This window comes from Euprymna scolopes, chromosome 22, assembly GCF_053919585.1.
Source record: "Euprymna scolopes isolate OS-2025 chromosome 22, ASM5391958v1, whole genome shotgun sequence".
Lineage (NCBI taxonomy): Eukaryota > Metazoa > Mollusca > Cephalopoda > Sepiida > Sepiolidae > Euprymna > Euprymna scolopes.
Window position 1 is genome coordinate 70,592,769 of NC_136503.1, and position 25,663 is coordinate 70,618,431.

The 25,663-nt window shown below is 33.5% G+C and overlaps 1 protein-coding gene across 1 annotated transcript in view; it reads right to left on the reverse strand.

Annotated features, from left to right (window-relative positions):
• The window catches only part of LOC145243467 (uncharacterized), a 164,995-nt gene that overhangs the window by 46,377 nt on the left and 92,955 nt on the right, over positions 1-25,663 (reverse strand). The window contains exon 2 of the mRNA XM_080106402.1: positions 17,942-18,104. Coding sequence (XP_079962528.1) covers positions 17,942-18,078 — 137 coding nt within the window. The 5' untranslated portion in view covers positions 18,079-18,104. The remainder of the gene's footprint in view (positions 1-17,941; positions 18,105-25,663) is intronic.

Below are 25,663 nucleotides of genomic sequence, written 5' to 3' on the forward strand. Positions count from 1 at the left end.
TGCTTCTGACGCACTTTTATGAAGGAGTTCTTATTTACAATGCCTCCCCACGGGACAGAGTTAGACACCAGGGTCGTTTTTTAGCGTGGAGAAAAGGAACAAAAATAAAAATTGTCTCAGTCGTGAAGGATTTCTCCTCCACTGACAGAGAACAAGAAATTTAAGTGCAGCATCTGAAGAACAGATACTACACTTTGATCTTAGTTTCACACCGTTAAGATCTACAACAAAGAGGCGAAACTTTCAGGTTATGAATGCATAAGTTCAGTGATCATAACAACGCAATTTGCGATCCCCTTTGATCCATTCGGGCGGAATAATAAAAAAAAAATGATAGGCGTTGCTTTTGGAACTTCCATCGTATACGGGGAACAAATCAGTTTCAAACATTTATCAACGTATTAACGCGTGTCTGTATAAATTTTCAAGTAAGAACAGGAAGAAATCGTTTTTTTTTTTTTTTTTTTTTTTTTTTAAATTATAACTGCTTAAAATTTAATGCATGACATTTAACAGTTACACCGGTAAAATTACTAACGTGTTCCAAGTAACAGTATCAATATTAAAACGCAAATTCATTTTAAGAGAACGTTTTTATTATTGAACTCATTTGAATGGGGGAGGGAGAACCTCCAACATGCACACCATGTTAGTCACTTTTCACCGTTGAACACCTACCCATTGCCTATAAAGATCTCCAACCAACCAGACAAAAATACTACCAAATAGACAATAGAAAAGGTTTACGTAGACAATATATTCAATTTTCTTAAAGTCATAAAACTTTACAATAAATTTGGAACAACACAAAAATTTCTTTACTCACCTCACAGACATGCCCATCATTACACGCTTAAAAAACATCCCACCGCAAGGGTATGCTCATCAATTGAGATGCTTGGCGCATTGTGTACGTCTGGATGATCAGATGCCTGCGCTGGCTGGGTCATGTAAGCCGGATGGATGATGGATGAATCCTTAAAGACCTTCTGTTTGGGGAGCATGCCTCTGGCACAAGGCCTACCAGCCGACCGGCCCTCCTCCGCTACAAGGATGTCTGCAAGCGTGACCAGAGGGCTGGCATTTTCAATCCCTTGAAGCTCAAGACGGCTGCCTCACACCATAAGGGCTGGTGGACCACCATCCGACGTGTGGCTGAGACATCTGAGAGGAGGAGAACCACACGTTGGCAGGAGAATTGTGTCCGTAGAAAGGAGACAGATCCAGCTTCGATCCCAGACCAGGCAGAGAGACAGAAACGCTACATCTGCAGCAACTGTGGCAGATCTCGCGGCTCCCACATTGGCCTGCACTGTCACACCACAAGATGCAACCCCCTACTGAATCAGGACAGAGTTCTATGCTATGATCTCTTAAGATCGACGGAGCCAACAACCCCCAAAACTACTAATACTAACCTACAAATAAGAAACTATGAAAAAACAAAAACAAAAACAAAAAAACCTTCAATGGCATTGAATGACCCAACAGGATCGATATGCCATTTAATCCAACCAATAAACTTTTTTTTTTAATCGTGTGCATGCATTTAAACGAAAGCCACATTTTAAAAAGTATGGAACTATTAAACAGAAATATTGAATACTATGATTCTGTCAAGTTAGACATAGAAACTCTAGAAAACGACAGATTATACTGGGATGAGACCATAAATGGATGGTAACATTTAATGCTACTTAGACTAAACTTCTTTCCTTTAACAACTACAAACACCTCAACCACCGATTACCATGACAAATTACACTCTAACTGAAAAAATCATTGTTCAAACTCATCGGCTTTACATTCGCAGGCAACATGAATGCAAACAAATACACTGAGGACACTGCAAAAAACTGCTGCAAATAATGTGGGCTTTCTGCCAGAAAATTACTCACACCAAAGAGTATCCTATATCGTTACAAAGTCACAATTTTTTTTTTTTTACAAAGGAGTCACCGCTTAGCAAGGCCCGGATGCCACTCGAGGATAAGGGCTACCGAGTATACAGTGGTCAAAGGGGACATGTAGTAATCGTTAGTAGTGGAAATTTGGTAAATTGGATTACTTAAGGGATGGCTCATCAAGAATTTGTTTACGTTGGACTTGAAGACAACCATATAGCAGTCAGTTAGAAAGCAGGAAAACGCAACAGAGTTCCACAGGCGTGTAGTTCTTAGAAAGAAGCTTTGTTCATGGAATATACGTTTAGTTTTAGGCATAGATAAAGAGTAGGGGGGGAAATTATTGATAGTGGTTTCGGATAGACGAGTGTTTTTCGTGAAAGACCAGGGGGGACCATACATTGGAGCTCAGACGAGCACTTGCCATGAAAATAATTATAAAACAGAGACAGGCTGGCAACGTCTCTTCTGTAGGAAAGAGATGTTGCCAAATCTGCGTTGGTCTATCTACTACCAGTCTTTCACTTTTAGACAGGATCAGCAAATAAGTTACTTCCGGCCAAAATCAAACGTCTGTCCCATCGCCGCAATGTGGCATCTATGTGCCTGTTTTATAAGTACTTTGATGGAATGTTATCCGATGAATTCAGAGCATTTTCGTCCTCCCGACTTATCAGACGTTGAGGTCTATAGATGCTGAAAAGCCTTCAATATAGTAGTTATTTCCTTCAGACTACTAGACTGTGGAATTCCCTCCCTGTTTCCTGATTCTCTTACTGTACCAACATGCAGAAGTCTAAAATGTAATGTGAACAGACATCTCGCTACTCAACTCTCCACAGTCTCCTGTTAAACACGATGCCACGGTGGAAATTGTTTGGCGTGAAAAACAAAAAAAACAGTATAGTCATGATATAAAATCGAATCTCCTAAACACATTGCTGCCAGTACGCACGTGTCGGCAATAAAAGATAAAACTAATTTGTTAAAAGAATATTCATCTACTAATAGGTTTTCTCGAACCATAACACGGAATAACATAACTATACAAGGTACATTACACATACAGTTACTACATGGTTTCAAATAATGGAATTATATGGTTTTTCCAATAAAGATGAAAAGATGCGAGATATACAATAAATAACTTATAGTCGCTTCACGCGGATGAAATGAAATTGAATCAAATTTTTCTGACAAAAACGAGCAAATTAAACAAAAAATAAACAAGCAAAATAAACGAACAAAATAAACAAAAATAAACAAATAAAATACACAAACACAATAAGCAAACAAACAGAATAAACAAAAAAAAACAAGTAAAATAAACGAACAAACAAACAAACAAAATAAGCAAACAAAAAATAAATAAAATAAACAAAATAAGCAAAAAATAAACAAACAAAATAAAAAACAAAAACAAACAGACGAAATAAACAAAAAATAAACAAAATAAAAAAGCAAAAACAAACAAACAAACAAACAAACAGACAAAAAAACAAGGTTACGTATTTTAACGAAATGTTGTAGTATGCCACTTTTTAATTAGTATAATACATATATATATATATATATATATATACTTATCATTTGGGTCAGTTTTATAATTAAAATGCAGTGAACACCATTTTCGTCGAAATATAATTAAAATCATTTGCTGAGAATTATTCTTTTCTGTTTGTCTAGAAAACTAACTTTTTACACTATTCAGAAAAATAGCTTTATCGAAACACTTTTTGACTAAATATCACACGTCCTGCTGGTATATATATATATATATATATATATATAAAGCTGAATGTGTGTGTGTCTGGTCACGAATAGGCTTCTATCTGGTGGACTATTTGAAAAAACTGATTACATATAATGATAGATGTATCGAGACACATGAATGAGTATGTTTGATCTGGCAGACCGGTGAATAGAGACAAATATGTCGGTGAATTGTGTTTTTTTTGGGGGGCTGGGGGGGGATTAAAATTCTACTAAAAATAGTAGAAAAAGTTTTATATTATTCTGCTTTTCATATGATAAAATTCAGGCTATCATCTTTCTGGAAAAAAAGTTGATCAAGATTAATGGATTTTGATATATTTTTTTTTTAACGAATTAAAATCTAACTTGTTTTTTTTCCCCGGTTTTTGACTGTGCCTAGTTTTTACAGTTATCAAAATTAAAAAAAAAAATCGAACAAAAAACAACTCTATAGTTAATTATTTAAAGATTTTAAAAGAATTGGAATCTGTAATTGTATGGGAATCAGTATTTACATCGGATTCTGGAAAAATATTGGAATCGTCCTAGCACTATTAAACGGACTAAAAATAATTATTTAAGTATGGATGAATAGCCTTGTAAATTCCGCATAGTCTGGGAGGGGATTTATGCGTAATACGTGTACTTGAATCAATACTAACGGTTCCGAATCAATATTCTATAAGACGTTTATAAATACAAAAGTGATTTTGACTTGCAAGATTAATTTATGGCCGGTCGGCATTGGTTTCTTCGAAAAAGTCAAGTATTCACAAAAGGGACCATATGAAGATTGCTGAAATCCGCCATAAAAGTGGTGCTAACGAACTGGAACACAAGATATTAATCAAAATGCGCTGATATTCACTTCACCATCGACAACACTATTATAAATATATCTAAAATCCGTAGAATTCCGACGCGTTCAGAGAATAAATTATTTCGTACCCACCTCCAAATCATAGATTGACCTCGTACCGAAGTCAGATCTTAACGAATGACTTCTCGGATAAAAGTCAAATGTCGACATAGCCAATTAACAAATCGTTTGATTTATTCATGGGGTCAGTTTATAAGTTCGATGACTTATTCAGCGAATATGAAGTTGTTAAATTATTTTCACAAGTTGAACGGAAGGAGATTGTGTCGGGAATGTAAAGTTAAACTATTAATACAAATTTACTTACTTTCCAGTGGCTTCCAACAGAGCGAGGCGAGGACTGAAATACGGGATTCCTTCAAAAAGTTTCCAGACTCTTGTCTACAAACATTTGAAATTGTCGTAGACTCTCGAAAATTCAGTAGGTTATAGCTATATATGAGACGACTGGCCAATTTTTATGAGTTCAGGTTTAAATGAACAGCTGCATCAGAAATTGGATTGCACCATACTAAAACCTGATTGTCACAGCTGGTGAATTTCAAAAATGCAATATGGAATGTAAAAACGAAGCATTGATGGTCTTTTCTGAAAAATCTCCATAATGAAGCAGATTTTCCGGTGATTTATGGGAGAGTGATAGTAGATTTTTGTGACAAAGTAAAATTTCCTCCTCCCTTCTCAGCGTATATGTTCGTTTGGAGAGTATGTTGTTTGAAGTAGGAAATATGAATGTCCAATGAAATTGAGTAATAATTTCTGAAAATACGCAGCATGTACTGCTAGGAAGGATAATTGTATCTATATCTGAATAATGTGTGGCGTTTTTGTTTATAGTCTTATAAGGTCTGATTAAAGAGGGGAAAACAACTAATCTCTACAATTATATAAATGCAACTTTGTCTGTGTGTGAGTTCATTCCTTATACACTCCGAAACGGCTGAACAGATTTTCTTTTAAATTTACAGAACTTTAGTGTATAAGTCTTGGAATGATCTTAGTTAAGTTTTGTCTCAGAATACCCCTGATAATTATCTATAATCGAAACCGCTATTTTAATTTATCTATCATCGAGTAAGCCATTTTTTCCATGTCGTCGCTTAGCAACAACGTGAAAATTCTACTGTGGGTAAGTTGATAGCGTTTTTTTTTTTCATGACGTAGTCTGTAGGTTGAAAGTCCGCCCGTAAATTTCTTAATGTTTTATTTCGTTAACTGGAAAGAAATCTATATAAAATAATTTTATAAAAGTAACAGTAGGTTCTCTAGAGTGCAATGTAGAATAGCATGTTTTAGACTAAGTTTCCGCATGGAGGCACGTGAAGCTTCCTCCCGGGCGATTTAACGGATTTCGATGACAATAAAAATATTGGAGTGTAAAATATTCGTTGATCATCATTCAATCCCGGGCAACGTCGGTTCTCCCAGCTAGTTTATTAATATAGTAGATAAATCATCGGATTCAATGAAAATATAAATACTGTTACTCTTTCCCAAGATTCGCTTGAATTAAAAAAAAAAAAACTACAGATAAGCACGCTGTGGTGAAAAAAAAAAGCTAAAAGGAAAATATTTTATAAAAGCTAATGTTTATTTGTAGGAATGATAGCTACAAAATAAAAAAAAAAATATTGTGTGATATTAACTTGAGAAGAGTTTGTCCTTAATGTAATGCCCGGCAGGGAACAGACAAATGTAATAAAATTGCAATAAGATATTACGTACCTCCGCATGATGATCGTGCGATACTATACAACTGAAAATTGTATATTTAGAATACTATACAGTTGAAAAGTGTATATTTAGAATACTATACAGTTGAAAAGTGTATATTGAGAATACTATACAGTTGAAAAGTGTATATTGAGAATACTATACAGCTGAAAAGTGTATATTGAGAATACTATACAGTTGAAAAGTGTATATTGAGAATACTATACAGCTGAAAAGTGTATATTGAGAATACTATACAGTTGAAAAGTGTATATTGAGAATACTATACAGTTGAAAAGTGTATATTGAGAATACTATACCGTTGAAAAGTGTATATTGAGAATACTATACCGTTGAAAAGTGTATATTGAGAATACTATACAGCTGAAAAGTGTATATTGAGAATACTATACAGCTGAAAAGTGTATATTGAGAATACTATACAGCTGAAAAGTGTATATTGAGAATACTATACAGCTGAAAAGTGTATATTGAGAATACTATACAGTTGAAAAGTGTATATTTAGAATACTATACAGTTGAAAAGTGTATATTGAGAATACTATACAGTTGAAAAGTGTATATTGAGAATACTATACAGTTGAAAAGTGTATATTGAGAATACTATACAGTTGAAAAGTGTATATTTAGAATACTATACAGCTGAAAAGTGTATATTGAGAATACTATACAGTTGAAAAGTGTATATTGAGAATACTATACAGCTGAAAAGTGTATATTGAGAATACTATACAGTTGAAAAGTGTATATTGAGAATACTATACAGTTGAAAAGTGTATATTGAGAATACTATACAACTGAAAAGTGTATATTGAGAATACTATACAGCTGAAAAGTGTATATTGAGAATACTATACAGTTGAAAAGTGTATATTGAGAATACTATACAGTTGAAAAGTGTATATTGAGAATACTATACAACTGAAAATTGTATATTGAGAATACTATACAACTGAAAATTGTATATTGAGAATACTATACAACTGAAAATTGTATATTGAGAATACTATACAACTGAAAATTGTATATTGAGAATACTATACAACTGAAAATTGTATATTGAGAATACTATACAACTGAAAATTGTATATTGAGAATACTATACAACTAAAAATTGTATATCGAGAATACTATACAGCTGAAAATTGTATATCGAGAATACTATACAACTGAAAATTGTATATTGAAAATACTATTCAACTGAAAATTGTATATTGAAAATACTATTCAACTGAAAATAGTATATTGAGAATACTATTCAACTAAAAATAGTATATTGAGAATACTATACAGCTAAGTGTATATTGAGAATACTATACAACTGAAAATCGTATAGTATCACACAATGTTCATCTAAGTAATTATGAAAAGCTTGGACCGTCCTTGCTTGCATCTTGTCTGTCAAAAAGATTATAGTCATAGAAACCATCTTGTATTTGATAAGAACGTATGAGCGCGTGTGAAAATATCAGCAGCAGCCGAAAAATAGCTAGCTAGCGAAAATATTAGTAGCAGCAGCCGAAAGATAGCTGGCTAGCGAAAATATATTAGCAGAAGCTGCCACTGAAGTATAGGTAGTTGACGAAAATATTACCAGGAGCAGCCATTAAAGCACATATGCAAATTAGCAAATGTGCACGAGCTTGCTTCATAAGAAAAGGGAGAAAATACACCACATGGCGAGAGAGAAGCAAGTTCGCGCTGGGCAAGATGGACGTGTGAAAACAAAGTCGAGAAAGCGCTGGCTAGGTCGACGCGAAGTGGCGAGGAGAGATAGACTTTTAAAAAGCGACTTTGGAAATATAATGAAATGCGTTGTTTTGGAAGAACCACGAATAAAACCATTTCATTTGCACTAAGAAACTTTGCTATTTATTTTTGTTTGTTCCTACAACGTTACATCGATTTTAGTTGATGGCACTCAAATCACATTTTTTTTAAATTTCTGAAACCACGACTTAATATTGAGTACAATATAATATGAAATAATACATTATAATATTAGGTTGATGCATATATAATGTAGTTTTTTTTTTTTTTTACTTGGTTGAATATCAAAAAACGACATTATTTTTGCACTAACATAATAGTAAATACGAAATCTGCACAAATTAAAATATATTTAAGCGTGTTTTACGACCGGGTAATGCCGAAATCCCTTGCTAGTTTACTCTAAAAATTCAAATGGTTGTTGCCCAATTATATACTTGACGCAACTCGACCGTACATTAGGTATCTCCAAAACAATGTGAAAAACGGAGCGCATGTTCCCGTGACGTCAGACTTGTGTTAACTATACGAACTATGGAAAAGCAGAAGCGACTTAATTATTTTTTAAAACCTTTGTTTATCTTCTTCAAACTGCAATTAATAATTAACTGTTATAATTTTGTTAGGTTTTAAGATTTACACAGTTTAATGATTAATAATATTATAAACATTTGTATATTAAATATGAAATACGGTTTTACTGAATGTACTTTTGGTTACCTACGGGCTTCCATATTTTGTTCGGTAAAAAGAGACGAACAAAATATGAGGGGGGGGACTACAAAATGCTTAATATTTGTGCAATAATATTTTCAAATCGGTTTTAATCTGGCGATAAAATAGCTGACAAGAGCTATGTTTATGTAAAAATTAATATTTTAAAAAAATTTAAACAATTAAAAATCTATGTTGTAACGGAACATTTTGAAATAATGGAATTTTAATCGTTTTAATCTTTTAAAAATTAATTAATGTTTACGATGTTTCTTTTCTTGGCAGTTCAACTGATTATAGTATATATTAATTCGAACTACCCCCCCCCCCAAAAAAAAACGCTATTAAAAAAAAAAAAATCAATGATATTAAATTATATCATTTTTTTAATTGTAGCTTCAAGGTAAATTATTGTTCAATACTCTACTCATTTGAACTTTTATGTTTCATAATAAATAGAAATTTCAATAGATTTAAATATATTTTGTTCGAATTTCGAAAAAAATAAATATGGAGGGGGGGACCCGCACTAAAAAATATTTCCCTCCATATTTTACGGAAACTTATTTTATATGTAATTTCATTCTAAAATGGATTAGTATCGAAAATTTCACGAAAATCTGACCATTAGTTGATTTTTGCTAGATTTATTAAACACGGGTATGTTTTCACGTTCGGAATGTCTACTACATAGGAACGCTATTTTAAAGCGTATTATGTAAACGCAATTTTAGCTATCCTTCAACGGCTGCTTCTGCTAATATATTTTCGCTAGCCAGCTATCTTTCGGCTGCTGCTACCAATATTTTCGCTAGCCAGCTATATTTTCGGCTGCTGCTGCAATTTTAAAGCGTATTATGTAAACGGAATTTTCGTCTCGCAATTTCATTATTTTCGTTCGATGAAAAAAATTATTACTGGTTTATTTTGCCTTTTTAAATGGTATAAAAGTTATACTGATAATATTAATTTATGATAAAGTTACATCGTGTTACATATAGGATCGGGTAATTCTGTGGTGAATTTTGGCAGTCCGTACCGTACATCAAAATAATTCAGAGAAGATGCATTTCCAATAGAACCAGAGAGAACATTCTTTGCTCCCGGAATTTTCATTGGTTATTGTCAGAATGTTTGCGGTACAAAAAATAACTTTAAAGTAAATATCTCTTTATCGGAGAAAGGGATTTCGTTTTGCTTTTAAATTAAATTTGATAACGGATTGTGGGTTTGGGGTCCAAAGGTTAAAATGGCAACTGTTCGATGGAAGAATTCATGACTCGATATAATTCAAATTTATCGAGAATTCGGTGCTAGTTTTAAACTTGTATTTTTGCCCAGTCTCTTTAAAAAGACCTTGTTATTTCTAATAAGAAAGCCCTTGTCTCACTTGTTAGATGCTTTCGAATATAATTGTTTATTCCGCCTAGAGATTTCCCTTTACACTTGGGAGGACGGAAATGTTACGGTATTCGCTTGTGAATGAGAAATAAAGACTGGTCTTGAGCGGAAATGGATTTGTCTCTAGGTAGGCGTAGAAGCGGTTTCATCATCGCATTTCCGGTATGGCACGTGCCTTTTTCACTTTTTTCTAGGCGTTCATTTGACCGGCCGCCGGATTGCATACGGCTTGCCTTGAAGTGATCGACTTCAGACGGTGTAATTTCTAATTCTTTTTATTAGCATGGCAGGGAGAGTGTATATTTTTTTGTTTTCTCTCTTTCATTGTTTTAGGTGAGAGTTACGGATGAAGGCTATTTTCCTATATATATATATATATATATATATATATATATAACACATATATAATTGAAGAGAGTTTAAGAAATATTGTGAACCTATCAAGATGTGAGAAGCTCAACAAGTACGGTAGAGCTTATATATAATAATACCATTAGATACAAGACAAAGCCATATATTAGTTTAGATTTATTTGAAACCTAATCCCTCTTCTGATGAAAAGCATTAGGCTTTGAAATACCTAGGTATAAAGAGTATATTATATATCCCCCACTGATGTTTTTCCTTATTACATCGGCAAATAAATCTATATATGCCAATATATCGATTTATCTTGTCTATAATGCTATATATAGAGACTGGTAAAATCCGTCTTGGGTGGAAATGGATTTATATATATATTATTTTTAAAACTAATCTACGAACACGCATATTTCGAGGTCCTAGCTCTTTTCAGCGTAGCTGGACTCTCTCTTTCAGAATCAAACTCCAGATCATATGTATTACAGTCCGGTGCGTTAACCGTTACACTACAACTCCTAGATAATTTTACTGTTTATTTTTTTTATTTATAAACTTATGTAGATTTCTTGTTGATTTTTAAACAATAATACGGTTAAGTAGCGTCTTCACCTTGAAGATTTTTTTTTCTAAGAAAACTGCCCATATTTTATTTGAACGTAAACAAATATTTTTATTTATATATTTGTTATTTTTTAAAAACAGTAATCTACAGATATGCAGGTTTCGAGGTCCTATCTCTCTTCAGCATAGCTTGACTCTCTCTCTCTCTCGGCGATTTTCTAAGAAAAAGAAATCTTCAAGGTGGAGACGCGCCTAAATCTTTGTTTGAGGAGAGAAATGTCCTGAGAGGATGTTTAGAGTAGAATCACTAGGGTTGCCCATCACAGAAGAATTCTCATCCTTAGATGAGGAGAAAGTTAAAAAGTTCAGGGAAACTATATCGTACAGGAATGGCCGATACCATGTACAACTGCCATAGTATGAAGACAAAGTGGAGTCGGTGCTTTCTAACCACAATGCAGGTATTGGGATTCTAGAAAGGGTATTCAAGGATCTGGAGAAGAAAGGTCTATGATTAATATTTGGAAGTTTTAGTCAACAGAAAGATGGAGAGGAAATTATCGTAACTCCAGAAAACTTTAACAATTACATTTGGATGCCTCATAGACCTGTACTCAAACTAGCTGACCAGACAACCGCAAAGGTGAGACCTGTATTCAATTTTTCCTACAAGAGGGCAAATTCAGTATACCTGAATGAGGCGGCCTATCCAGAAGTAAACCTAACCACAATACATCTCTTAGAAAGGGCAATTAAGGATCTGGAGAAGAAAGGTCTTTAGGATCAATATTTGGACATTTTAAATAGGAAGATAAAGGAATTATAAAGGAAATAACAATAATCTCAGAAAATTTTAATTTCAGGAGTAAACCTAATGGGAGATATGTTGGAGCTGTTGATTCCCTTCAGAATCAATAAATATGTATTATTGGCCGGCATAAGTAAAGCGTTCCTTATGATTCTTCTAGACTTGGAAAAGGATCGCAATCGTTTCTGTTTGAAGAAAGGCGACAAGTTGCATTATTACAGATACCCTACCATCTTATTCAGTCTCAATGCAAGTCCCTTTATACTGAACTAGCAGTTCAGCCCGCCTTTGCTCGGGCCCTATGTACTGTTCATAACTTGCCCTATGTGTGAATACCCTTTATATAAAATTTAAAATGTTTAGACCAGAAATTGTCTGAGTAATTTGATAGAGACTGTAGAGGTAATTTTTTTTTTAACCATGACCCCATTTTTGACCACTTACATTTATTGTTTTGGTCTCTAATCAAAATTAAAAGTTTGACCCATGTCTAAGTTGCCTCTAAAATTTCAACTATTTAGACCCAAAATTGTCGGAGGAGATTAGTAGAGTTTTCAAAAGTCAAATTGTTGAACTTTGACCCCTTGACAACCAAATTTCTGGCTGAAAATCGATAAAAATAGATTTCTCCCAAATCTCAATAGCCCTTATGTCAAATCTCGAGTCTGTAGACTGAAAATTGACAGTTCTTTAGTAGGGAAATGTACACACACAGACAATTTCACTTTTATAGCTATATAGATTATGGTTTAAAATATCACGCGGAAAAAGTTTCCTTCAGATGAATGTTCCCAGGCATGCAAGTCGAACTTTCATGTGAATAATCTGGTGAAAACAGGAAATGTTAAAACTTTATATACATTATACATAACAGTGAAAGAGCGGCTGCAGGAGAATAACTTTGAGATACAATCGTGCAACAGTGCAGGGATACGTAAAAAGGATGGAGGCAAATGGAACCCTGACAAGGTTTTATTCTGAATTGGAGAAAGTTTGGGATATCTGTACAACCCACAACACGATACTTTAAAGATCTGCCCACAGGAATGCGATCCAACTGCATCGACAAAAAGAAAGATTCTGTCAGAGGCTTCCAAAATGTTTGATGCCTTACCCCTTTACCTTCAAATAACAGTGAGAAGCAGAATTCTCATAGAACTTTGGAGGCAAAGAGAGTCCTAAATGACAATAAGCCGATAAAATTGTTCTCAGCATATGCCGTGCAGGATGAGCAATCTGTGCTGATGTTTACTAAAGCCAAAGTAGCACTCTTACAGGGTAAATCTCTTCCCACTTTAAAGCTTTTATCGGTGTTTCTAGCATTGAAATGATTTCCTTCCTTAAAGGAAGCTCTAAGAGACTCTCTGATAAAAAAGTACATGTAGTTACAAACGCTCAAGTTCTACTGGCTTGGATATTAAGTAAATCAATAACTATAAAAATATCTTTGCGCGCAACAGGCTGCAAGAAATAGCTCAAATGTCTGCAATGATCAGGGTATCGTTGAAGTTGGAATTGAGTTTCCAATATATGCCAACTAGCTGACTATATCACGGAAGGACTAACCTTAAAAAAATTCAGGAAAACCTTCCTCATTGCGTGGATAAAGCAAGAGGAGATTTAGTGGAACAAGGTTGAATTGGGTTGCCTCTTAGAAGAACAGAAAGAATGCGTTCGTCCCTCATTAAATTTGTTTATGAGGAATGAAGATAAATATTCCCCTGTTGCCTTTATAGAACAATTCTGCAGCTTTAGCAAGTTATTTAATGTTAGCACTTTAATTTTTATGTTTGTCAACAAGATGTTGACGAGAATTGCCTTCGGACACAAAATTTGATAAAAAATAATGCAAAGGGAATCTTTTGCATTAGAAGACAAGAGTGAACCGAAACTGGCTAAAAAATCGAAACCTCTTCTTAGATCCATCGAATATCATTCATTCGAGGAGAAGAATAGGTGGATCGGGATATCATCCTAATGAGGTCCAGAATCCCATTCTTTTAGGGGGAGGGGGGAAACACCATATAACAAACTTAATAATAAGGGACTATCACCAAAGAAACCAGCATTTAGGCTTTGCAACAATCTTCAATGAAATAAAGCTAGCCGGTTATTGGATACCATAGGCCAGGCAGGCCATTAAAAATAGTGCCAGGCGTAAAAAAATATGACGCTGCTGCCTTTTTGACACCGAATGCAACAGATCTTGGTCCTCGGATGAATTTAGTGAGACCGTATCTCCGTACCAACGTGGATTATACCAGTCACATCTGGGTTAAGGGAGATGTGAATAACTATAAAATGTATATCCTCATCTTTACCTGCATGACTATCAAACCTGTCCACATAGAACTAGTCCCTTATATTGAGTGTATCTTTGTTTATACAGGCCTTTATTCGCTTTACAAATGTGAATCGAATCAACTCTCATCTTTATTCTTACAATGCAACAACCTTCATTTCTGCAGCTGAATAATCGATAAGGAGCTGATCACTGATGAGTTCAAGGAGATCTTTGGTCATTATCTTAAACATTGAACCATTCCCCTTTATTTAACTTGGTATGGAGGTACTTGGGAAAGAACAATCAGGACGATTAAAACTTGTCTATATAAGACTATAGGAAGAGGAAAAGTGAATTATTTTCGTCTACTAACCATATTATCTGATACCCAGCGTACCATAATCAGTCGCCCCTTGACTTATAGAAGCTCAAATGATATGGATTGTCTAACTCCCAATTCTCTAATGAATCCAAATGTGGACCAAAGTATAGTGATAAGATTGGAACATGAAGATCTTAGACTAACAGAGCCACCAAGCAGGATCGATTTGAAGAGGGCACTGTTTTCGTGAAGAAAATTTGGAAAAATGTGTCATAAAGACTTCCTGTTGAGCCTATGAGAAAGAAATCTTGAGTTATCAGATCCTTCATTTCACAACACCATCAAACGAGGGTATTAAGGACCCCCTCAAAACTAGACCATTTTGGTCTATAGGCGAAATCCTTGAATTAATTAAAGGAAAAGATGAATTGTTGCGTTCAGCGAGGGCGAGAAGAGGAAATGGATCAATATTGATCCATTCCATCAACCATTTATTTCCTCTGGAGATCAATTTACATTTACAAGCTGCGGATGAGGAAATTTTTAATGAAGCAGAGGACGTGCCAGACCAAACTCGATCTTCACAGCTCGATGAGAGCATCAGAATTTGGATTTGCTCTACATATAATAAGCCTGAAGACAAGACCAATGGTGGCCTGTGATCAGTGTAACGAATAGTTCCATTTTGATTGTGTTGGCTTAGTAGATAAAACCCCCCTGAGGAATAAGAATGGTATTGCCCAATTTGCAGGCCAAGGCGTCCGAGTAGATCTAGTTTGTTAGGGGTATAAAAAGAACCAGAAAAATCTGGTGAAAGTCTAAGGCAAGACGATAAAAACTGCGACTAAAAATGATGAATTCCCTTATCTTTTCGCCTTACATCCTAGAAAATATTTTTTTGTTTTTCTTTTTTATGGGAATGAGTATTAATTTTTTACTTGGCAGAACTCGATGTGGACTAAGGAAACGATGAAATTTAGTGCAGCTGTTATTCAAGCAAGAAATCGGTAACTGCCTGATCCACTGACTTTATTCTTGTCCACCCAAGTAGACTGAATGGGACAACATTTGCATAGGATTGACTAGTGTGTTAGTCAGTAGGTGATTATAAAACCACTCCTATAGTCGTTCCATAGTGAGTTAGTCAGTTGGTCAGTTTTAATTCGTTCGATTCTATTTTCAAGGACGAGTTGTTGTAAGCCACAAGGCAATTCGTTGCAAATCTCAAATAAGTTTACCCAAAGTGAAGGAGTTACCACACAAGGAGGCGATTTCATGGTTTTTCCCTTTTACGTAGAGTTCGGGTTTTGGTGCTTCGATTTGCCTAAAGTGCCCTCTCCACATTTCTCCAGCTAAGAATCCGACAATATACACACACACACACACACACACACACACACACACACACACACACACACACACACACACATATATATCTTCACACAAACGCACACACACATCTTAACACACATACATATTTATATATCTATAAAAGTGAAAGTGTATGTCTGTCTGTCTGTCTGTGTGTGTGTCTGTACATTTCCCTACGCAATAACTGTCAATTTTAAGACTACAGACTCGAAATTTGATATACAGGGTACTGAGATTTGGAAAAATCTTTGTGATCGATTTTCGGACAGAAATTTGGCTGTTAAGTGGTCAAAGTTCAACGATTTGACCCTTGAGAACTCTACCAAACTCCTCCGACAATTTTGGGTCTACACACTTGAATTTCTTGATATAGGTTCCTTGGACATGGATCTAATTTAATAACTTGATTTGAGCCCAAAATAAAAAAAATTTTGGGGGTCATAATAGGGGGTCAAAATTAATAAAATTGACCGCCCCTTTTTTTTTTGCTCAGCATACACCTCCAAACACCCGGGCAACGCCGGGCTGAAATGCTAGTATATATATATATATATATATATATATACATACACACACACATCAGGTTGTTGCATAAATTCTCGCCGTTTCATAAAATTTTTTTGTTCTAAAACATGTTTTGATATTTGGCAAAGTGTTATATATCATTAGAAAGCACGTATGGTTCTACAAGATAATGGTCATCGTTTTTTGCTCATAATTTTTTCTCGTTTTTCAGAACTGTCAAATGTATTGTCAAGTAAATAAAAAAAAAAATCACATTTTCGACACTTTCTTTTCGCCTTTAATCGAGGTCAAAAAGCGAGTGAAATTACCAAGGATATTGGTGCCGTATATGTAGAAAACGCTATAGCTGAGAGAATTGTTCGAGATTGGTTTACCAGATTCAAACAGTATTTTTGACCTCAATGACGCTTCTCGTTCCGAAAGACCAATCAAGATCGATGAAGACCAACTCAGAGTTCTTTTGAAGGAAGATGGCCACCAGACAAGTGGATGAAGTGTGATTTTGCAACAATTTCACGCCACCTTCAGTCGATGGGATTCACACAAAAACTTGGAGATGGGGTCTCATACGAACTGACTTTTGCTGTTAAAATTATTTGATTTTCTTAAAAAAAAAAAGCAAAAACGGCGGGAATTCATGCAAAAATCTAATATATACATACACACACGTATATACTCATGTTGATATAAATATGTGCATATAAGTGGGTATAAGTAGAGTGCGCACGTGTATATGAATTTTAATTAGCTAGCATCTTTAGAAGATGCTATTAGTTTTGAAATTATTCCCTGACGTTTTGTCTTTTTTTAGTAATGTATGAGGGAATTTTTGGTGATATTTAGAGTAAACTTAAGACACTCAATAGACAGATAGACAGGCACTCAATAGACAGCTAGACACTTAATAGATAGATATATAGACACTTGATAGATAATTAACACTTGAGATGAGAACATTAGTTTGAACAAGTGAAGCATGCATGGTCCCCCGTGAGCCCACAGTGAACGAGGCATAAAAAATGACTAAGTTCAGCATTGAACCCCCCTTTAGCCTCAAGCAATGAAGAAAGGTGATTATCGATGTAAGGGAAAAATGACACACACACACACACACACACACACACACACACACACACACACACACACACACACACACAATGCGGAAAATCCAGAATTAAAGATGTTTCACAATTGGATTCAGCAACGCTCTAGTAACGCCAGCAATGGGCTCTCGCTAGTGCTGTGACATAGAAAGAGAAGCGCACAGTGTGTGTAATAGTCTCTTTCATATATACAAGCTCCGCCGTAAGTAACTATACAATTTTAATTTAATAAATGTAACACGAAACAAATAGACAAGTGCAATATACGAGGTTCGTCCCAAACTTAGTTGTGGCAAAATCATGTAGCAGCGGAAATTATATATTTTTTTTCTCGAAAAACTCGAATGTCTGGTTCAGCTCTCGCTCCCTCAATCCTTTCATTTTGCAGAGTCGCCAAGTTTTCGTCCTTAGAATGAAAACAGAAATAATACCAAAAAGACGCTTACCTTGAAATGTTTCCAAGTAGTGGAGACATATCACAGTTTGCCGTTTTTGAACCCCACATTGTGGGCGTAGAACTATTAACGGATGAACTGATCGAATGGATGCAACAGTTGTGACTCATCCAGCGACCAAGGCACATATTAGCGACCACACAGGGGAGATAATCTGAAATGTACAAGTGGGATTTAGGTTCAAGAAATTCAAACGAGACATTTTCAATAATCGAAGGACTATGCCGAAAAATACGAGAATTTCTCTTGCATCGGTTGATTACAGATACTACACTTTGATCCGAGCTTTAAGGATTTTTCAATTTATAAAATGTAAATTATAAATACAGCTAATTAATATACAGTTTATATACGAGTTTCCAGAGAAAACATTGCGCGTTTATTACTAATGGAGATTTGGTATCGGTCTGCCTGGATCCGCAACTATACTATTACTCCTATAAATAGTGCAGTGTTGTACTATCATTCAATGCTTAATTCGGGGGGGGGGGGAAGTGAGTGTAGTATCTGTTATGTTGCCATAAGACCATCTTCCCACGCGTTGCCTCCTTTGGGGTTAATATTTGTTCTGTCATCATGATAGAATGCTCTAAGATTTTATTTATTTTTGAGTGGTGGTAGTGTAGTATGAATTCTGTTGTCATGATACAATCATCCCAGGCATTACCACTATGGAGATAGCGTACAAAATTGTCACAAGCGGATTTTCCTTAGCATACACACACGTAATCGTGACACCCTGCACTAATGATTCCCGAAAGGATTAAACACTAGTGTCTGTAGGTATTTAATAATTATTATAGTAAATAATTATGTTTTATTTACAGAAAGTTTAGATAAGTAATTGGTACCGTGAGTTTCAAACCCGATAATAGGGACCGTTTTAGATACCCATATCAAGCTCTCTTCAGCCGATATCAGAAGTATTTAAAACGGACCCTATTATCAGGTTTGAAACCGACGGTATCGATGACTTATCTAATCTTTCTATAAATAAAACAAATAATACGCTCTTATTTTCGGATTTTTCCTTATGATATAGCACTCTACTGGAATCCTTTTTTCCAAAAAATATAATTATATATATATATATATATATATATATATATATATATATATTTCATTTACTGAAAACATTTTTAGCATTGAATTTGGTTTTAAAAATGATCTAATATTTTCAATTCTACGGTGCTTTTCAATGTAGAAATATTGGATCTGTAAACTATACACACGTCGCCAGCGTGCTCTCTCATTTAGACATTACAGTCTCCATTTGACAGGAGGAAAGATCGGCTATCACCGACATTCCTCGTTATAACGCGACAATAAAGAACAAAAGTAACAATGTTCATAAATCACTGTAGAAGGCTGGAGTCGACTGAAATATTTGTATTATATTGTTTTTAATTTAGTGAAAAAACTATTTCTTCACTATATATATATATATATATATATATATATATATATATATCGTCGGCATCCTTTAATTTCAGTAGCATATAAAAATACAGGACGATTGGAAACAATGCAGAGATAAGCAGAGAGCACATACACTGTCCAGTATTTCCAAATGGTCACCCATCTGGTAATGGCCAGGCTCATCGTTGCTTAACTTCAGTGATCTGACGAGAAACGGTCTATCAACGTGATTATACCATATACACAGTCTCCCAGAACTTGTGTATCATACAATTTTTGTGTTTCAGATTTAATTGGAAATAGGTAAGAAAATAACAATGCAGGAGTTAACTTGGTTTTTATGTTTGTAACAGATAGGGTTACATACCGTTTTGTAGCTGAAGAATTCAACAACATTCATCCTTAGCGAGAAAAAAACCATCGAGCTATATCACTGTCTGCCATTTGATCAAACGTTCCAAGAAACTAGTTCAGTTGCTGACCGCGAGATATTTAATCAACGAAAGAGTGCAACTGATGAAGAAACATCGACAATGGTTTTGGCGAATGTTGCTTAACTTGAAATACTTTAGTATATATATACAAATTTTTCTACATTGAAAAGCACTGTAGAATTATCAGTTTACATACATTACCAAGATTTAACAATAAATAATAAATATTCGTTCAAAACGATGGAAGCTTATTGAAATCAATAAGGAAAAAATAAGCCAGGATCTAACGATTATCAAATCATCAGAACATTGTATTCTCAAGACAAAATGGATGTGAAAAGATCAACACTGAAACCTCCAACCGTGTAAAAGTACAGGTTTACAAAGAATTCACGCACTTATCGATGCCGAGGGCAAACAATTTCAGCATCTGTTATGATGATGATAATGATGATGAATAAAGTATTTTCATAAAAAACTACATGGTGCGCGACTTCTGGGACACCCTATACATTTTACGCGCGTCAACAGGAAATTGTTAGCGACCACAACACTTACATTATATATACCCTAACGATGGAAGCTTATTTTTGCTAGAATTAACAACCTTGTCAACTGATGATAGAGAATCTATCAGCTGACCTAAAACATTTTTGTACTAATGGGTCACCATTTATCAAGGTCTAGGGATCTCTTGAGGATAAGAGTTGAATTTTTTTTTTAATGAAACGAAGATTTAATAATAATAATAATAATAATAATAATAATAATAATAATAATAATAATTCGTTCAAACTCCTTGCCAACTCCTGAATTCAACTGTAATCTTCACCGACTATTATCTGTGTCTTTCTCTCTCAGCTGTTAGAAAAAAAGAAAAGACTACTCAGTGGTTTCCCATTCGTTCTTTTTCATAGCCGTCGTTGTCCTCATATGTGTAACGTAATCCCCCATTGAGGAGCGTTAGAACTACGCTGAGGTAGCTTGTATTCCCGGGTGACGCCAGATAACCAAAGGATTTAGGATAAAGAAGATAAATATACACATTTTTATTTTATGTCAAAATAGATATTGTTTGAAAACCAGAGAAATGTATTTTTACGGCTAAAAGTTGACGATAGGAAATTTCACTTAGAACCTTGTCTGATCTTAAAATGAACCCAGGGTCGGATGTCAGAATTGATATCTGTCCTTGAAAATCATACTTAGATTTCAGTGTGGGAAGTGTACCCATGCAAAATCCTGGGGCTTAGGATTTCGTGGAGATTTCGTGGCGAAATCTTATTGGCTGGGGAGAATTTCCACCCCATCCACTTACCTTACTATATATACGACTGTCGTGCGAAAATTAGCCAGAGTTCGAGAGAAGAGCGAGAAGAGTTGAGTCGAACAGAGTTCAGATCAGAGTAGAGAAGAGACGTGACCCCTCCCCACCTCATCCATCCGTCGGTCGCTGTCTGTGAAGAGAGTTGAGACTTTAAAAAGAACTTACAAGATCTGAATGAGAATTGTAAAAACATTTGTACATAATTTTATGAGAATTACGCTTTTGTAGATAGACTACAATCGTCGTCTTCCTGCCTGCCGCTTCGATATTCGCTTTCAGCATACCAGATTATGTAACAACCTCTGAGGAGTCTAGACGACCACGTGCCAAGAATCTAGAGTCCTAGCCACATCCTCGAACGAGGCGGTTTACATATGCAAATCAATGTCATTTTATATATATATATATATATATATATATATATATATATATATATATATATATAAACCGCCTATAGACAAAAGTTTTTCTTTTCTCTTTCCTTCTGTCACCCGACAGGATAGACAAAGGTGGCGCTGTTTCAGAGTGTGGGAAGATTCTTGCTTATCGGGACCAGAAGTTGACGATTTGTGCAATAGCTGAAAAAATTGGAATGTCTACGAAGGAAGTGCACTTATTCCTGAGCAACCCGAATGATTATAGCAAGAAAAATTCTGGCGGTCTCCCCAAAAGTATAAGCCTAGCAATGGATAGAAGAATTCTACTGACCATGAAAGCTAATAAAAGCATGTCCAGCTCTGAAAATGAATGCACCGCTTCAACAAGTACAATTCGGATATTTTTGAATAGTAATAGAATGAAAAAAAAAATAAAGAGAAAACAGAAACCAACACTATTTAAATGCCATTTGAGAAGAAGTACTCAACGTGGGACAATGAAAGGAGCAATGAAAAAAATTTAACTTAGACGGTCCAGATTGTCTTCAATATTATTGGCATGATCCAAACATTATCCAAGAGTCGTTTTCCACCAGAGCTAGCGGAGGTGAAGGAGTAATGGTATGAGAAGCGATGTCAGCAGCGGTAACTATGATCTTACAGGTGGTCAAGGGTAGAATGAATGCACCCGGATACGTGAACATTATGAGCAATGCATCCCTTAAAGATGAAGGAGAAAGGTTATGTAGAGAAAACTGGGTTTAATTAGCATGATAATGCCCCAATCCACACCGCTCGCTGTACTAGAAAGTTCTTTGAGGATGAAAAGATTCCAGTTTTGCTTTGGCCAGCGTGCTCACCAGACTTGAATGTCATCGAAAATTTGTGGGGATATCTAGTAAGAATGGTGTACGAAAATGGAAAACAATACGATTCTACTTACGACTTCACTAAGGCAATATTTGATGCATGGAGGAACGCGCTCACGGATTACCTTGCAAGTCTGGCTTCCAGTATGAAAGTTCTAATAATCAAATAAGGGAACAACACAGTAAATTTATGTCGATAATTTTTGTCCAGCTCTTTCTTGTAAAATATTACATAATTACTATGTAAATGTAATCGGTTTTCAATTCCATCGCGTTTGTTCATTTAATAAACAAATAAATATTTCAGTGTTTCAAATATTCCTTTATTAAACATAACGGAAATCAACAGAAAGAAAAACATCTGATGAAAGTGTGTTTCTAAAGCTCTGTCCAGCACAAGATTATATATATATATATATATATATATATATATATATATATATATATATATATATTAAAAAGCTAAATGTCTGTGTGTGTGTGTGTGTGTGTGTATGTCTGGTTACGAATAGGCTCCTGTATGGTTGACTATTAGAAAAAACTGATTACATATAATGATAGATGTATCGAGACACGGGAATAGGTATGTTTGATCTTGCACTGGTTCATTAAAATTGTGGGGTCTGAGTACGCGCCTAGGCCGCAAAGTATGGAAAAAATTTTTTTTTTTAAATTAAAAAAAAAAAACGTTTACAAGTGTTTTTGACATAGATGTACATAATAATACGTTGATAAGTATGTTTTAACTTAAATAGGGATGGTACAATATAATTGTGGGGTCTTCGTTCGCGCTTGGCCTCCATAGAATGGAAATAGGCACAGACTTTAATAAAGACTTTCCATAGCTATCTGCGTAAGTATACTTTGATAATTATGTCTCAGTTTGAAGAAATACGGTATAATAAAATTATGGGGTGTTAATCGCGCCTGATCTCCATAGAATGGAAATATGTCACAAAGTTTAACAAGATTATTTAATATAGATCTAGAGAATATTGTAATAAGTGTTTCAGTGTGAACAGGTATGGTATAATAAATTATTATATATATATATATATATATATATATAATTTATATATATATATATATATATATATATAATTTATATATATATATATATATATATATATATAATTTATATATATATATATATAATTTATATATATATATATATAATTTATATATATATATATAATTTATATATATATATATAATTTATATATATATAATTTATATATATATATAATTTATATATAAATATATAATTTATATATATATATATATATATATATGTAATTTATATATATGTAATTTATATATATATAATATATGTAATTTATATATATATATGTAATTTATATATATATAATATATGTAATTTATATATATATAATATATGTAATTTATATATATAATATGTAATTTATATATATATATAATATGTAATTTATATATAATATATGTAATTTATATATATATATAATATAATTTATATATATATAATATAATTTATATATATATATAATATAATTTATATATATATATAATATAATTTATATATATATATAATATAATTTATATATATATAATATATATAATTTATGTATATAATATAATATATATAATTTATATAAGTATAATCTATATATGTAATATATATATATATATATATATATATATATATATATATATAGGTTTGTCTCTAAGTTTTTGGAATATGGAGGGTTGAACCAGAGGGTCTCCTTATGTCTATTCTTACGTTTAAGGGTTGCTTATTTGTATTATTTTCTAATATTTGTGGTTTGGTTTTATCTTTTTTGTGTCTTGGTCATTTTTCTTAACTCGTATACGGGAAGACATTGCCATATTATATGTGTAGAGACGAACATAGCCAGAGAATTTTTAAAAATATTAGATAGGAATTTTAAAGCCTCCCATAGATATAATAAAATTTTCAATAAGAATGCAATCAAAGTCTCTTACTCTACTATGCCTAACCTTCATCAAAAAATAATTAGTTCGAATAGTAAGAAAATTAATAAGCTACAAAATAAAATTTTACAAAATACAGCAGACTGTAACTGTAGAAGAAAAAATAAATGTCCCCTACAAGGCTCATGTAAAATTAAAAATGTAATCTATATCTGCACAGTATCAAAAACCCCAAATCTACATGAATCTATTAACAGCCATAACTCAACCACCAGATTAAATAATGACACCAACCTTAACCAATCTACCGATCAATTACAAACCAACCCACCATATAATAACCCAGCACCAGACCTAACAGAAAATAATCACAATAAACAAGAGGCAATATATTTTGGTTCCACATCTGGCCTAATAAAACATAGAATTTCAACGCACAAATATTTTTTTAAAAATAACTCTCTGTCAAACCAAACTACTCTATCCAAGTATATTTGGCAACTCAAGAATAACAATATTTGTTTCAAGTTGAAATGCCAAATAATTGAATCTTGCAAACCATATAAACCAGGAGATAAATTCTGTGCACTATGTACAAAAGAGACCCTAAAAATTTTGAAATATGAAGGTATAAAAATACAAACACCCTATTAAATTCAAGAGAGGAACTAATCTTCACATGCAGTCATAAACGTTGGTTTAAATTTAATAAATATAAACCACCTTAAATCATTAAAAATTACTTATTAGTAAAAATAGATTACAATATTTTTTTATTATCATGTAATAAATTAAGTTAGACTAATTATCTCCTTTACATTCTTTAATTAAAGAAATATGACTAATTATCCCCCTTGCATTATTTAATTATACAAATAACATTATCCTCCAATTTCTTTCGAATTCTAAACCTTGGCGCCCTTTAATCAAAAGTATGCTAACGGAAATAAATTATTACACAAACGTTCTTTTTGAAAATTTATCATTTCATAAGCTGAAAAGCTATAGAAAGCATCTATATGAGTACTTTAACCATAGTTCCTTATTTCAAAAGGCGAAAAATTAAAAAGGTAAATACGTATGTTTTTATGTATATATCTATGTATATGTATATATGTGTGTACTTTTTCATATATATGCATGTATGTATTTGTGTATATATGTATGTATAATATTGTACTTAAACCAAATTTATATTTATAATTTTACTCTATTTTATTTCTATCTCTAACCCATATTAATTTTCTTATCAAGTTTAAATCCATACTTTAATTTTAATTTTTTCCAGATACATCTCCCTTAATTTTAATGCTAGGTTTATTTATGGTGTCTTTTACATTTAATAAAAACCTTTC